Here is a 15998-nt window from a genome sequence, read left to right on the forward strand (position 1 = left end):
TTGAGCGCATGCTGTCGCAGAGATGAGCGCATGCTGTCGCAGAGATGAGCGCATGCTGTCGCAGAGATGAGCGCATGCTGTCGCAGAGGTGAGCGCATGCTGCCGCAGAGTTGAGTGCAAGCTGCCGCAGAGTTGAGCGCAAGCTGCCGCAGAGTTGAGCGCAAGCTGCCGCAGAGTTGAGCGCAAGCTGCCACAGAGGTGTGCGCATGCTGCCGCAGAGTTGAGCGCATGCTGCCGCAGAGTTGAGCGCATGCTGTCGCAGAGATGAGCGCATGCTGTCGCAGAGATGAGCGCATGCTGTCGCAGAGGTGAGCGCATGCTGTCGCATATGGACTGTCCTGGAATCACACCCTTCCAGTACTCCCTCCGATGCCGAGACAATCTCTTCCATGTTAGTGCCCGCTTCAAGGAGCCGTTATGTTTTTTATGCAAAGCCTGGCCAGGCTGTCTGTAGTAGATGGACTAAAATAAAGAAAACTCTGGTTGCCGCACTCCACCCAAATAATGCTCTTGACTGAAAGTGGGACAAGGTAGATCAAAGCGCTGGTGAGCTGAGAAAAAGGGGAAACAGCCACTACAACGCGACCGTTTCCACGCATAACCATAACCACGCATGCATTACAACGCATGCGTGGTTACAACAAAAAGCCTTTACCACGCATACCTTTACTACGAAATTCGTAGTAAAGGCATGTGTGCTAAAGTTAAAAGAAAAAAAAAGGGCGAGGGGGTGGGGGCATCTCCCAAAAAAGTGTGGGATTAAAAAAGAGGGCTTGGGAGAGGCACCCCAAAAATTAAAATATAAAAAAAACGCACCTGATTCCGTCCATTAAAGAGAGATGTGGAGGCAATCCACGTCGTTAGAGGAAACGGAAGGACACTTTCGCTTCCTCTTAACGACGTGGAACGTCACCAAGGAAGATCGAGGAGAGGAGAGGTAAGGGGGAATGAGGGGGTGGTGTCCCGCAAGGGAAAAATTTAAAGAGTAGATAATAAGTGCGATATCCATTAACAAGAAAATGCCATTAACATGCATAATTTAACAACGAAAATCGTTGTAAAAGTATGCGTGTTAAAGGCATTTGCGTGGTAAAGGATATGCGTTGTAACGTGTGCATGGTAAAGGCATGCGTTACAACGGAATGCATTGTAAAGTCATACATTCGAGAAAAAGGTGCCTTTCCAGTGCAAAATAACTATTGCGCAGGTTTGTGAACGCCCTCACAAGTCGATGCTCCTTTGCCCCAGTGCAGTTCCGTAGTAAATATATCCTTCCGGTTCTGCTAAGCATGCTGGGATGTCAGATGAAACCAGCAAGCCTTTTTAAAGGAAGGACAATCAAAGTAACGAATAAAAAGGCACACAGTGTATACAACATGCCTCGAAGAGACAGCGTAGGTGCTGCCTAGGCTTGAAGAGACAACGCAGGTGCTGCCATGGCTCGAAGAGACAGCGCAGGGGCTGCCTCGGCTCGAAGAGACAGCGCAGGGGCTGCCTCGGCTCGAAGAGACAGCCCAGGCGGTGCCTCGGCTCGAAGAGGCAGCGCAGGGGCTGCCTCGGCTCGAAGAGACAGCCCAGGCGCTGCCTAGGCTTGTAGAGACAACGCAGGCGCTGCCATGGCTCGAAGAGACAGCGTAGGCGCTGCCTTGGCTCGAAGAGACAGCGCAGGCGCTGCCTCGGCTCGAAAAGACAACGCAGGCGCTGCCTCGGCTCGAAGAGATATCACAGGCGCTGCCTTGGCTCGAAGAGACAGCCCAGGCGTTGCCTAGGCTTGTAGAGACAGCGTAGGCGCTGCCTCGGCTTGAAGAGATATCACAGGCGCTGCCTCGGCTCGAAGAGATATCACAGGCGCTGCCTCGGCTCGAAGAGACAGCCCAGGCGTTGTCTAGGCTTGTAGAGACAGCGTAGGCACTGCCTCGGCTCGAAGAGATATCACAGCCGCTGCCTCGGCTCGAAGAGACAGCCCAGGCGCTGCCTAGGCTTGTAGAGACAGCGCAGGCGCTGCCTCGGCTCGAAGAGATATCACAGGCGCTGCCTCGGCTCGAAGAGACAGCCCAGGCGTTGCCTAGGCTTGTAGAGACAGCGTAGGCGCTGCCTCGGCTCGAAGAGATATCACAGCCGCTGTCTCGGCTCGAAGAGACAGCCCAGGCGCTGCCTAGGCTTGTAGAGACAGCGCAGGTGCTGTCTCGGCTCGAAGAGACAGCCCAGGCGCTGCCTCGGCTCGAAGAGACAGCCCAGGCGCTGCCTAGGCCCAACCTGAAAAATAAGCTGCTTTTTATGAGCCACGTTACTATGGAATTTCTTCTGTCCACTCATGCTACCAGAGAGCCCATTGGAGGGTGGGGGCCCTGGGCAATTGGCCATTTTGCCTATGACTTAAAGCGTCTCCGGAGGAGGGGGCAACGGGTAGGCGGTATGTTGAGAAGAGAGGCGAGACACTGGGCAAGTAGGGAAACAATCCTGGGCAAAAACAACTGGGAAGAGGATGGAGGTGGGGCAGGTGCCTGGGTGGGGGTGGGGCCGTGCTAGCAGGGCAGAAAAGCAAAACCTATCACGACTTCAAGCTTGGCCTTTGGGGTCTGCCCTGCAGGGCAGCGCGTCACTAAGGACGGTATCTCGGACACAAACAAGCGGTAAAGTGTAATGACATGAACATGTTACCAGGGGGCGCTGCCCGGCTCCGCATCTTCTCCTTTCACGACTCGGCCTCCGATGTAGGAATCCAGCAGCTCACGTTCGCTCTTATCCGCCGTCTCCGTCTTCTCGAACAGGGGGCGACTCCCACAATCTGCAAACAAGCACAAGCCATGTCATTATTGCCCCGGCACCTGCCGGCGAAGCAGCAACTCGAGGCAGAGCAAACCCAGACACTGCTTCTGGACAGAGCGGATCTCGTCCAGCCTCCCCGGAAAAATCCCATCCTGGCACTGCTCCTCAGGACAGAGCGGGTCCAGAGCGGATCCTGGCACTGCTCCTCAGGACAGAGCGGGTCCAGAGCGGATCCTGGCACTGCTCCTCAGGACAGAGCAGATCCTGGCACTGCTCCTCGGGACAGAGCAGATCCTGGCACTATTCCTCAGGACAGGACGGATCCTGGCACTATTCCTCAGGACAGGACGGATCCTGGCACTGCTCCTCAGGACAGAGCAGATCCTAGCACTGCTCCTCAGGACAGAGCGGATCCTGGCACTGCTCCTCAGGACAGAGCAGATCCTGGCACTGCTCCTCAGGACAGAGCGGATCCAGAACGGATCCTGGCACTGCTCCTCAGGACAGAGCGGGTCCAGAGCGGATCCTGGCACTGCTCCTCAGGACAGAGCAGGTCCAGAGCGGATCCTGGCACTGCTCCTCAGGACAGAGCAGATCCTGGCACTGCTTCTCAGGACAGAGCAGATCCTGGCACTGCTCCTCAGGACAGAGCAGATCCTGGCACTATTCCTCATGACAGGACGGACCCTGGCACTATTCCTCAGGACAGGACGGATCCTGGCACTGCTCCTCAGGACAGAGCAGATCCTAGCACTGCTCCTCAGGACAGAGCGGATCCTGGCACTGCTCCTCAGGACAGAGCAGATCCTGGCACTGCTCCTCAGGACAGAGCGGATCCTGGCACTGCTCCTCAGGACAGAATGGATCCTGGCACTGCTCCTCAGGACAGAACGGATCCTGGCACTACTCCTCAGGACAGAGCCGATCCTAGCACTGCTCCTCAGGACAGAGCGTATCCTGGCACTGCTCCTCAGGACAGAGCAGATCCTGGCACTATTCCTCAGGACAGGACGGATCCTGGCACTATTCCTCAGTACAGGACGGATCCTGGCACTGCTCCTCAGGACAGAGCAGATCCTAGCACTGCTCCTCAGGACAGAGCGGATCCTGGCACTGCTCCTCAGGACAGAGCAGATCCTGGCACTGCTCCTCAGGACAGAGCGGATCCTGGCACTGCTCCTCAGGACAGAACGGATCCTGGCACTGCTCCTCAGGACAGAACAGATCCTGGCACTACTCCTCAGGACAGAGCCGATCCTAGCACTGCTCCTCAGGACAGAGCAGATCTGGCACTGCTCCTCAGGACAGAGCAGATCCTGGCACTGCTCCTCAGGACAGAGCGGATCCTGGCACTGCTCCTCAGGACAGAACGGATCCTGGCACTGCTCCTCAATACAGAGCAGATCCTGGCACAGCCTCTTAGGGCAGAGCGGATCCTGGCACTGTTCTCAAGGACAGAGCGGATCCTGGCACTGCTCCCCAGGACAGAGCGGATCCTGGCACTGCTCCCCAGGACAGAGCAGATCCTGGCACTGCTCCTCAGGACAGAGCGGATCCTGGCACTGCTCCCCAGGACAGAGCAGATCCTGGCACTGCTCCTCAGGACAGAGCAGATCCTGGCACTGCTTCCAAGAAAAGAGTTGATCCTATTACTGCTTCCCAGGACAGAGAGGATCCCAGCATTGCTTTCCCTGACAGACACAGCTTACTAATGTCGGCACTGCTTTCTAATGTGGAAAGTGGCCCTGCGTGTTTCACCTAGCTTAGCACATCCTGGCACTGCTCTTCACTGGCAGAACTTACCCTTTCACTGCGTCACCTGAGAGAGCGTAACCTGGCACCGCTTGCCCTGAGGGAACGTATTCAGTCACTGCTTTCCCCTGGCGCAGCATCTTCTGACGCGCTTCCCCCTGCGAGAGCGTATCCTGGAACTGCTTCCCCTAGAGTACGTATCCTGGCACTGCTTCCCTCTGAGAGAGCGTATGCTGGAACTGTTTCCCCTAAGAGAGCATATCCTGGCACTGCTTCCCCTAGAGTATGTACCCTGGCACTGCTTCCCCTAGAGTACGTATCCTGGCACTGCTTCCCTCTGAGAGAGCGTATCCTGGAACTGTTTCCCCTAAGAGAGCATATCCTGGCACTGCTTCCCCTAGAGTATGTACCCTGGCACTGCTTCCCCTAGAGTACGTATCCTGGCACTGCTTCCCGCTGAGAGAGCGTATTCTGGAACTGCTTCCTCCGAGAGAGCGTAACCTGGCACTGCTTTTCACCGACATAACTTATCCTAGAGCTGCTTATACTAGCGACACTTTCCATGAGCATATCTTGCCATGGCTTTCCACTGGCGGAGCTTATCATGGCACTGCTTACCCAGAGAGAGTGTATCCTGGCACTGCTTCCCCTAGAGTGCATATCCTGGCACTGCTTTCCACTGGCAGAACTTATCCTGGCACTGCTTCCCCTGACAGTGGGTATCCTGGCACTGCTTTCTACCGACGTAACATAGCCTAGAGCTGCTTATACTTTCCATGGGCGCATCCTGCCATGGCTATCCCCGAGAGAGCGTATCCTGGCACTGCTTCCCCATAAAGAGCGTATCCTGGCACTGCTTCCCCATAGAGAGAGTGTCCTGGCACGGTTTTCCGCTGGCAGAACTTATCCTGGCACTACTTCCCCGAGAGAGTGTATCCTGGCACTGCTTCCCCCCGAGAGAAAGCATATCCTGGCACGGCTTTCCACTGGCAGAACTTATCCGAGAGCTGCTTATACCAGCAATATTCTACCTGAGCGTATCCTGGCACTGTTGTCCATTGCAGAACTTATTCTGGCACCACATCCCCTGAGAGAGCATATTGTGGCACCACATCCCCTGAGAGAGCGTATCCCGGTACCACTTCACCTGAGAGAGCGTATCCAGGCACTGCTTCCCCCGAGATAACGTATACTGGCATGGCTTTCCACTGGCAAAGCTTATCCTGCACTGCTTCCCCAGTGAGAGTGTATCCTGGCACGGCTTTCCACTGACGTAACTTATCCTAGAGCTGCTTATGCTAGCGACACTTTCCCTGAGCGTCTCCTGGCACTGTTGTCCATTGGCAGAACTTATCCCGGAATGCTTCCTCTGAGAGAGCGTATCCTGGCACTGCTTCCCCTGAGAGAGCGTATCCTGGCACTGCTTTCCCTGAGAGAGCGTATCCTGGCACTGCTTCCCCTGAGAGAGCATATCCTGCCATTGCTTCCCCCGAGAGAGCGTATCATGGCACGGCTTTCCACTGGCAGAACTTATCCTGACACTGCTTCCCCTGACAGAGGGTATTCTGGCACTGCTTTGCACCGACGTAACTTATCCTAGAGCTGCTTATGCTAGACACACTTTCCCTGACTTATGCTGTCACTGCTTACCCTGAGAGAGTGTATCCTGGTACTGCTTCCCCTGAGAGAGCGTATCCTGGCACTGCTTACCCTGAGAGAGTGTATCCTGGTACTGCTTCCCCTGAGAGAGCATATCCTGGCACTGCTTACCCTGAGAGAGTGTATCCTGGTACTGCTTCCCCTGAGAGAGCGTATCCTGGCACTGCTTTCTCCGAGAGAGCGTATCCTGGCACTGCTTCCCCCTGACAGAAGGTATCCTGGCACTGCTTCCCCTGAGAGAGCTGTAAAATCCTCTAAAAAGAAGCATTGACTCCAGCAAAAGATTGAGGAGGTTTATTTTATAAGGCACAGTACTGCTCGGTCCAAATCCAAGAGAGAATGAATAGAGTTATGAATTCTAAATGGACCTACATCTACCTGCATGACAGGTGCCAGAGTTGAAAGTATACAGAAGAATTAAAGGGGAAGGGACAATAAAGCAAAACACATGAATATAATGTAACACACATTTCCTCCCTTAGGAAAATTTACAAAGGAACATTTACACATTTTGCCACTCGCTTGACATTCCAAACTTTCCCATCTTGGGTAACAATGCTGTTGCGATTAACTTTAACAATTTTGATAGGTCTTCAAAATGTAATTTCACCTTTAAGAAGGATACCTGGTTGGCGTATCTTGACCCACTCACCAACCACGAAATGCAGTTGCTTCACTCTCATGCGAAGGTCATAATAGTGTTTAATTTACAATAGTTTTTCTTGCACATTGTGCGCCATCTCATCTTTATTGACTATAGGTCTATGGTTCTGAATAATCGTCTTAAACCACCAAGGGCACAACTTAGAAACAGGTTCCCTTCCCTTTAGCAAACGGAAAGGAGAGATTTCAGTGGTCGAATGGGGAGTTATGCGGTATAACCATAACTTCTCTCTCAATTTATCTTTCCATTGAGCCCCAAAATGGCGTGCCCATAAAATGTCTTGCTTAAGAACCCTGTTGTATCTCTCGACCTGGCCATTACCTTGAGGTTCGTACAAAGCTGTAGTGACATGACGTATATTAAAACATTTGAGAAAATACTTCATTTGCAGACCGTTATCAGTGATTAGGACTTCAGGATAGCCTTCACGGGAAAAGACTTCCTTGAGAAATGCAATAACACTCTGAGAATGTGCATGTGGAACAAGTTTGACCTCCGGCCACTTTGAATGTTGGTCAACCATCACTAAGGCATATCTGTTTTCTTGGGGCAAAAAACTGAGAGGGCCTGCAATATCAAAACCTACTTTTTGGAGGAGGAGCTTAGCGCGCATCCAAGATGGTCGCGTGAGCACAGGGCTCCCGGACCCTCGCCACTCCTCGCAATTTATCCTGATGATAGCCTGATTTCTTGGACGGACTCTCGAAGGCGAACCTCGACTGAGTCCAGAACTCTTTTCAGAATTTGAATCGGACTTGGGCGACCAGAATTACAGCACTTTGAACTTTTGAGGCCCACCTTGAGGCCGTGCCGGGGAATTGGTGACTTGTGGAGCCGGGTCGTAGTTGAACAACAACGGCAGTGGGACCTCATCGGTGGCCGTACCCCCACTTTCGGTTTCGTTTCCGGATCCAGACATGGTCTGATTGAGAGACTGTTTCGCTCGGCCGGGGACCAATCCAGCCTCCATTTCGTGTCATCGCTGCCTCCTCATTATAGCTTCTTGGGTCAAGTTGAGGAAATATGAATTTTTATGATCAATTGTGTCCCCTATCTTAGACCCCAACGGCTCCATGTACATACTACAAGTACATGTATGTTCCCTCCACTTCCAGCTATGAAGACGCAAATACATATGCGTCCAACGTTAACATGTCCTCTTTCAGATCCACCATGAATGGGTCGAATATTCCGTTCCTAAGTATGCCTTGCCACCGTCTTTATATGGTGTACCTTTCACGTTTTTCAGCTCTGGCAAGTTAGGCCCTGAATTCTGCCATCGAGCCTTTTCCTGCTTTCTGCCTCTGAATGCTCCAGCCTGGACCTGCATCTGTATCCATGACCTTTGTCTTACTCCCTGCGCGGCTAACGGTGCCTGGCCCGGCCTGTTGCCTGCCAAGACTGTATTTAGCCTTCAAGTTATCTGCTCCGCTCCTCGAGAAATACATTCCTGTCTAGTAGTTTAGGTAAACATCCTTCCAGCTACAGAGCAAAGGGCCCGGCCTTACTGTCTCCGTGCAAGTAATTCATAGCTCCTGTTACCATGATAGGCCCATGCCCCCTCGCATCTCATGTAGACACGTAGACGCTTATACACGCACTAGCAGTCAGTATAGGATAGCCTCTGCCTGAGAGACCTTTCCTTCCAGATAATACAGTTCCTTAAACACAAGATATTAGATACGATTTGGGATTAGGTTGTTCTGACATCCCAGACATCTGTCTCCTCATGTAGGGCTAAATGTCAAGTCCCCTTCACCCTCCAGTTACACGTCAATCACACGTCATGCTGCTGCACGCGCATCTCTGCCATATATTTCTGCTGACCTTGCAGGATTCTCTTATGGATCCACCCACCTGTGACATCCTCATAATGACGTTTCTAGTACACGCCCTTATGCACGCCTATTGTAACGCCTTTTTTCATTACGTATGTGTATTCTTATCTCTCTTCTCAGCTGTTACGCCTCCTGCATCTGTCTTTACTGTAATGCATTGACTATATATATGACAACCTGTCAATAAAGTATTGCCTATCCCTTCCCGAACCTTCGTGGTGACGGAATCCGATTGCCTGGTTCGAACCAATTCCTTTGTAAGGAATAAATCCCCTTTTAAAACCTCAAATACCACGGATTCTGCCTCTTATTTTTACTGAGTTATTCTTATTGAACTTTACCGCATAAATTAAGTCTAGGTAATTTAAATTTACCACATAATTGGCACCCGAACAGGGACTCCTCCCCCACCCCACGCGCCGGAGGTGCATTGCAGACCCGGTCTCCTGCCACAGCCGGACGGACAACTACGCGTACCCGCAGGATTTCCTGTACCTCCCTCAGGCCAACGGAGGTGACTGAGGCTGCGATCAACACCCAGACGAGGCGGTGAGGAGTGCGGAGGATCCCGACCAGAGCCTAGCTGAGAGAGCAAGATCCGAGGTATACAGAGGCCCACCAGGTTCCGAAGTTCCGAAGTACCTACGTCACGAGTCGAGTCCAGTCTGGTCTAGTCCAGTCCAGAGTTTCCGAGGCCTTCTGTTCCGTTCCGTGCTTCCCGGTGAGTACCGTTGCTGGGGACGCATCTAGACGTGCGCATTGGTTTGTGCCGGTCAAGACGGGTTTGGGTACACAGACCTGGTCTGCACTGTTTTAGCAGTGTATCTGTACTGTTTAGCAGTACATCCAGTATTATGCAGTTAGCTAGTTTTATTCTAATTATCATTGTTCGTTTTTAAAATGTTTTAATATGTTTTAAATGTCGTGGTATGAGTGATTGTTCGATCTTCATTACTGTGTTCATTGTATTAAGTGTGTTCAAGTCCGAGTAAGAATCAAGTAGCAAGGTTTAAGATGCCGTTATTCTCAAAATTAAGACAGATAAAAACTAGAAAAGGGATACTCGAGGAAGCCGTTCCCATTCCACCTAGGGACACTCCAGGGTACTTTATGTACCATAAACATGGCCTAGATGCCGTATTATATCTCGATTTGTGGGTGGACTACACCAAGGATTTAGCAGAGAATCAGAGATGGCCCACTGCTGGGACATGGGATGCAGATTGCATCATGAGAGTAGAAGAAGCATTATGGAAAAAGAAAGCCAGACAGTCACAGAAAGATGCCATTGAATTATGGCGTAAAGAATTGCATAGACGCACAGAGAAAGCGTTCAGAAAAGAAGAGAAAAGTAGGGAGGATTCAGACAAAGCCCGAGAAAACGTATTAATTGAGGAAGGTATCCGAGTAAAAGCAGAACAAATAGACAGACAACGAAACACTCTTATGAATGGTATGTATCCTCTTCTGGCCGAGGGTTTACCTAAGGCCACCCTGGAAGTACCAAAAGATCTGCCATCTCCATTGCTTCCGACTAAATTGCACCCCAAGACCGCAAAGGACATTTTCCTTTCTTCCTATTTAGACGAGGCAGCCCCCGAATATGTTAATGCTCCGCCGCCACGCACACCACCTGCTAACGGCGCTCGACCCCGAGATAATCTGCCCCCACTTCTGCAGCAACATACTCCTCCTTCCGTTCAAAACCTTCCGCCCGTTCCTCCACTCCTTCCTGCACCTATTCTCCCTACCTTACACCCAACGAATCCTTTTGGACCTGGCACCTCAGGAGGTGCGACAGGAAGTTTTCATACGCCGCCATCAGCGCGTCGATTGACTTATAGGGATTTAGCACACCAACGTACACCTCAAACAGCGAATTACGACATACTTAAAGAACCTCTTACAGACTGTAGATATGATCCAGTACCCGGTAAAGACGACAGAATGATGCTATCATCAGTACGTCTACGACGAGTTGCGAACTATTTAATGATACTACCAGGAATGATTGATCATCTAGACAAAATATATCACTTTGTCCAAACAGGGCAAGGTCCCGAAAGTATTGGCGAGGCCATGGCATACCAGAAAGTGGACACGCAAAAAATGTTGTTGCGCTTCTTCATAAACTGCCTGATAAGAAACAGAGACAGGCCAGGTGTAGACCCGGAAGAAATGAAAGCACTTAACAAATGGGGTCAGAATATAGCAGACGGAAAACATGATAAACAGAATAGTATAGAAAGTATGTACCGAAGGATCCGAAAAACAGTAGAACAAATATGTGAAAGAGAACAGCCTGAAAGAGAAATAGATGCAGATAAGACCGAATCCTCGGGGGAGGAGGAACAACTAGAAACGACAACAGGGCAATTACAATTACCAGCTAGAGAAATGATAGCTTACGTAGGTAAGGGAAGATCCTTTAATAATTCAATACGTCCGATACGTCCAGAAAGTAAGAGAATTTTTCAAGCAGCCATGTCAAATCCAAAGACCCCTGAACACTTATTTCAGGCTACTGATAAAATACTTCAAGAACGAATAGGGTACCATGTACTCGATTCTATGGATGAACAAGAATTAGCCAGGTCAGCAGTACAATGGGCTGACAGTTCTGATAAATATAGTGATGACGCGCTAGTACATACGTTTTTGAATCTTTCACCAGACGAACAGCGTTTAGCTGGTATGTACATGATACAACACCTCCTTATATTGTATAAAGGCCAACACTCCGATCCTGGTCCCCTACCTGATATACTGATAGAACTACTCATGAAGAAATGGAGAGGTCTAGGTACCGATCTAATTAAAGTAATTCTAGAATATCGGCACAGATATAGTGCCTTTCTGTGTCCAGAGCTTGATCCAGCTCCCTCCATGGAAAGAAAAATGTATTACATAGACAGACAAAATCCCTTACGCGAAGTGCACCCAGTTAGAAATGATGATAATACTTTTAGACGCGTGTTTGTGTACACGCCTATAACTAAAATAGAACTATTGGAAATGAAAAAATTAGTGCCCAGCCATGACAGAGATCCAGCAGGTTTCCACCGTGAAATAAAAGACATGTTACTCATGGGTGATTATACCTATCCTGACATTATGAAAATATTAAAAGTATTATTGCCTGCCGGTATTTACGAGAAACTCAAAGAAAAAGAATGGGAGGTGGGAGAACAAAAGATTGATTGGACTGCATTAGAAAACGAAGAAAATACCCGAACTTCAGGCCTAGGGCTTGGGGACAGAACTAAAGCGTTACCAGGATTGTTAGTACAAGTATTGCCACGTTTATTAACTACGAAAAAGGAAGACTGGGGTGCAATCTCAGCCTGCAAACAGAAACCCGACGAAGACACTAGTGATTTTTATTCCCGATTTGAAAAATGTTTTGGTATTAATAGCGGCCTGAAAGCAAGTAGCGATTCATATCCACATCTTTTTGTAACAAAATTAGTCGAGAATTCCTTGCCCCAGGTTAAGAACAGAGTATTGAAAGTTGAGAGCTCTTGGCAAGCTAATACCCCGTCACAAATGTTACAAATGTTACAGTACCACCAGAATAGAATTAGAGAAGAACAAGAACACGAACAAAGACGTATGAAAGACACGAAAATGAAAATGCTCGTCGCCCAGTCAGTTCCAGCTGACGGTCATAAAAAGGGTGCGACACAGTCCAGTAATTCAGCGGTTCCTGTTAAAGGGACATGCAACTATTGTAAACAGCCAGGTCATTATATAAACGATTGTGCAGTTCTGAAACATAATATCTCTACGGGTAAAACCAAGGAGAGACCGCGTCCACCTAGACAGGATCAGATCCAACCACAAGTACCTCAGAATGTACAGCCTATGCCAGCTTCACAACAGACCGTAGCAGTACCACAGCCACAGCCTAGTGCCGCAACACAAAACACGACACAACAGATGTACCAGTATGCACAAAATGACTATCCCGATTATCAGCGATACACATGAAACAGCCTAGAGAGGGAAGTTGGCTTGTCTCTTATTGAGGTTCACGTAGATCAAGAGGCTCCTTATGTACATAGTCAAGTATTAGGGAAAGACAGAAAGTTTTTAATTGATACAGGGGCAAGCAGAACAACTATAAGTCACGACGAGGTTCCAGGGGCACCCCTCTCAGGCTCACAGAATGTTTCCCTTGGATTTTCAGGAAAGCCTATTGTTAATGAAGTATCGCAACCTCTTCCTCTTGCAGTTGGTCCATTGATACGAACTACAGATTTATTGCTTACAAAATCATGCCCAGAAAACTTGTTAGGTATAAAGACACTGAAAGCTCTAGGAGCTGTAATATGTTGTTCCCCGGAAGGGGTACGACTATTTTTGCGTGACTTTAAAGGTCACTATGTGGATGTATGACGTTACAACGCACACTTTTACAACGCATGCACTTACAACGCATTTTTTACAACGCATAATCCATTACAACGCATGACATTACAACGCATGACACTACAACGCATTTTTAAAAAATACCTTTACAATGCATTGCCATTACAACGCATACTACCTTTACAACGCATACCATTACAACGCATTATATTACATTACATTTAAGGTAAGTATTAGATAGTATAGGGGCAAAAATTACTATTCTAACTCCAGGGGGTGCAACAGTAGGGTAAGTGTTGGATAGTATAGGGGTAAAAATTACTATTCTAACTCCAGGGGGTGCATCAGTAGGGTAAGTGTTGGATAGTATAGGGGTAAAAATTACTATTCTAACTCCAGGGGGTGCATCAGTAGGGTAAGTGTTGGATAGTATAGGGGTAAAAATTACTATTCTAACTCCAGGGGGTGCAACAGTAGGGTAAGTGTTGGATAGTATAGGGGTAAAAATTACTATTCTAACTCCAGGGGGTGCATCAGTAGGGTAAGTGTTGGATAGTATAGGGGTAAAAATTACTATTCTAACTCCAGGGGGTGCATCAGTAGGGTAAGTGTTGGATAGTATAGGGGTAAAAATTACTATTCTACCTCCAGGGGGTGCATCAGTAGGGTAAGTGTTGGATAGTATAGGGGTAAAAAATACTATTCTAACTCCAGGGGGTGCATCAGTAGGGTAAGTGTTGGATAGTATAGGGGTAAAAATTACTAGTCTAACTCCAGGGGGTGCATCAGTAGGGTAAGTGTTGGATAGTATAGGGGTAAAAATTACTATTCTAACTCCAGGGGGTGCATCAGTAGGGTAAGTGTTGGATAGTATAGGGGTAAAAATTACTATTCTAACTCCAGGGGGTGCATCAGTAGGGTAAGTGTTGGATAGTATAGGGGTAAAAATTACTATTCTAACTCCAGGGGGTGCATCAGTAGGGTAAGTGTTGGATAGTATAGGGGTAAAAATTACTATTCTAACTCCAGGGGGTGCATCAGTAGGGTAAGTGTTGGATAGTATAGGGGTAAAAATTACTATTCTAACTCCAGGGGGTGCAACAGTAGGGTAAGTGTTGGATAGTGTAGTGTAATATTATGCGTTGTAATGGTATGCGTTGTAATGGTAGTATGCGTTGTAATGGAATGCGTTGTAAAGGTAGTTTTTAAAAATGCGTTGTAGTGTCATGCGTTGTAATGTCATGCGTTGTAATGGATTATGCGTTGTAAAAAATGCGTTGTAATGGTAGTGCGTTGTAAAAGTTGCGTTGTAAAGGTTGTTCCCCTCACTATGTATTTAGAGACATGGATCACCGGTTACAGAATGTCCCTGCACATTTATGGGCACAAGGCCCCACTGATGTAGGTTGTATGCACATTACACCATATCGAGTTACACTCAAAGCAGGAGTGGTATTACCACGAATTCGACAATACAAGTTACCTCCAGATGCTGTAGTGGCTTTGCTGCAAATCATTGACGAGCTCATTGCACAAGGAGTGGTTGTGGAAACCGACTCCAATGTATGTAATTCTCCTATCATTCCAATTCTTAAACGAACTGATCCAAAAGCACCCCCAGTTTATCGATTAATTATTGATCTGCGCGAATTGAATAAATGCATTGTACCACAGTATCCCGTGGTTCCAGATATCTCTTCATTATTGACAGCTATTGATTCAGAAGCAACGTTCTTAACTGTGATTGACCTCAAGAACGCCTTCTTTAGCGTCCCAATCGATCCGGAAAGCCAATATTTGTTCGGATTTTGTTTAAATGGACGAAGCTTCAAATTTGCACGCGCACCTCAAGGATTCACAGAAAGCCCCAGCATCTATAGCCAAGCACTGAAAAGACAACTTGACAGTATCCACATGCCTGTTAACACTACCCTGCTTCAGTATGTCGATGATCTGCTGATCACCGCCCGAAGCGAACCCGAATGTGAAAAAGCATCACTGACGGTTTTACATTTCCTGGCCGACAAGGGGCACAAGGTGTCCCCTTCGAAGCTGCAATTCTGTGTTCAGCAAGTTGTGTACCTTGGGCACTTGCTGTCCAAAGGGGGGAGACAGCTCACACCTGACCGCATCCAGTTAATTGTAAACATGTCACCACCCAAGACACAAAAGGAGGTGCGGGCCTTCATAGGTCTCACTTCGTACTGTAGACAATGGATTCCCCAATATGCATTTCTAGTAAAACCACTCATTCAGTTGACAACCCAGGAGGCAGCGACATCGACTGTCCTCCCTTGGACTCAGGAACATACACAAGCTTTTGAAGACTTAAAGAAAGCCTTATGTCAAGCACCTGTTTTAGCGACACCATGTTACAGTAAGCCTTTTACACTTTTTGTCACAGAACGCGAAGGTACTGCCTTGTCAGTACTCACTCAGGAACAAGCAGGTTCACACAAGCCGTGTGCTTATTTTTCTAGCACATTAGATCCAGTAGCCCAGGCTCTGCCTACGTGCCTGAAATCAGTTGCAGCGACAGCTTTAGCGATCAGAAAAAGCGATTCTATAGTATTAGGACATCAATTGACAGTGCAAGTTCCACATTCCGTGGAAGTTCTTTTAAACCGAACTCAGACCCAGCACTTGACTATAGCACGACTGACAGGTTATGAATTAACATTGTTCCAGCCACACATTGAAATCAGACGCTGTAGTACATTAAATCCTGCCACACTTTTGCCATTAAGTGGAACAGACCCATTGGCACATGATTGTATTGAAGTCATTACTATTACGACGAAACCCAGACAAGACTTGACAGACATTCCATTACCAGATCCAGACCTGACACTTTATGTGGATGGTTCATGCATGAGAACAAGTACAGGAGAGTTAGTGGCCGCTTACGCAGTCACGACAGACACCGAAGTTATTGAAACGAATTG

General features: G+C 48.5%; 1 protein-coding gene across 1 annotated transcript in view; it reads right to left on the reverse strand.

Moving 5' to 3' along the window:
* F2 (coagulation factor II, thrombin) overlaps nucleotides 1-15998 on the reverse strand; it is a 287050-nt gene that overhangs the window by 97949 nt on the left and 173103 nt on the right. Inside the window, exon 9 of the mRNA XM_085646657.1 lies at nucleotides 2662-2788. Within this exon, the coding sequence (XP_085502783.1) occupies nucleotides 2662-2788 (127 nt within the window). The remainder of the gene's footprint in view (nucleotides 1-2661; nucleotides 2789-15998) is intronic.

Source organism: Triturus cristatus, chromosome 3_1 (genome assembly GCF_964204655.1).
Source record: "Triturus cristatus chromosome 3_1, aTriCri1.1, whole genome shotgun sequence".
Classification (NCBI taxonomy): Eukaryota; Metazoa; Chordata; class Amphibia; order Caudata; family Salamandridae; genus Triturus; species Triturus cristatus.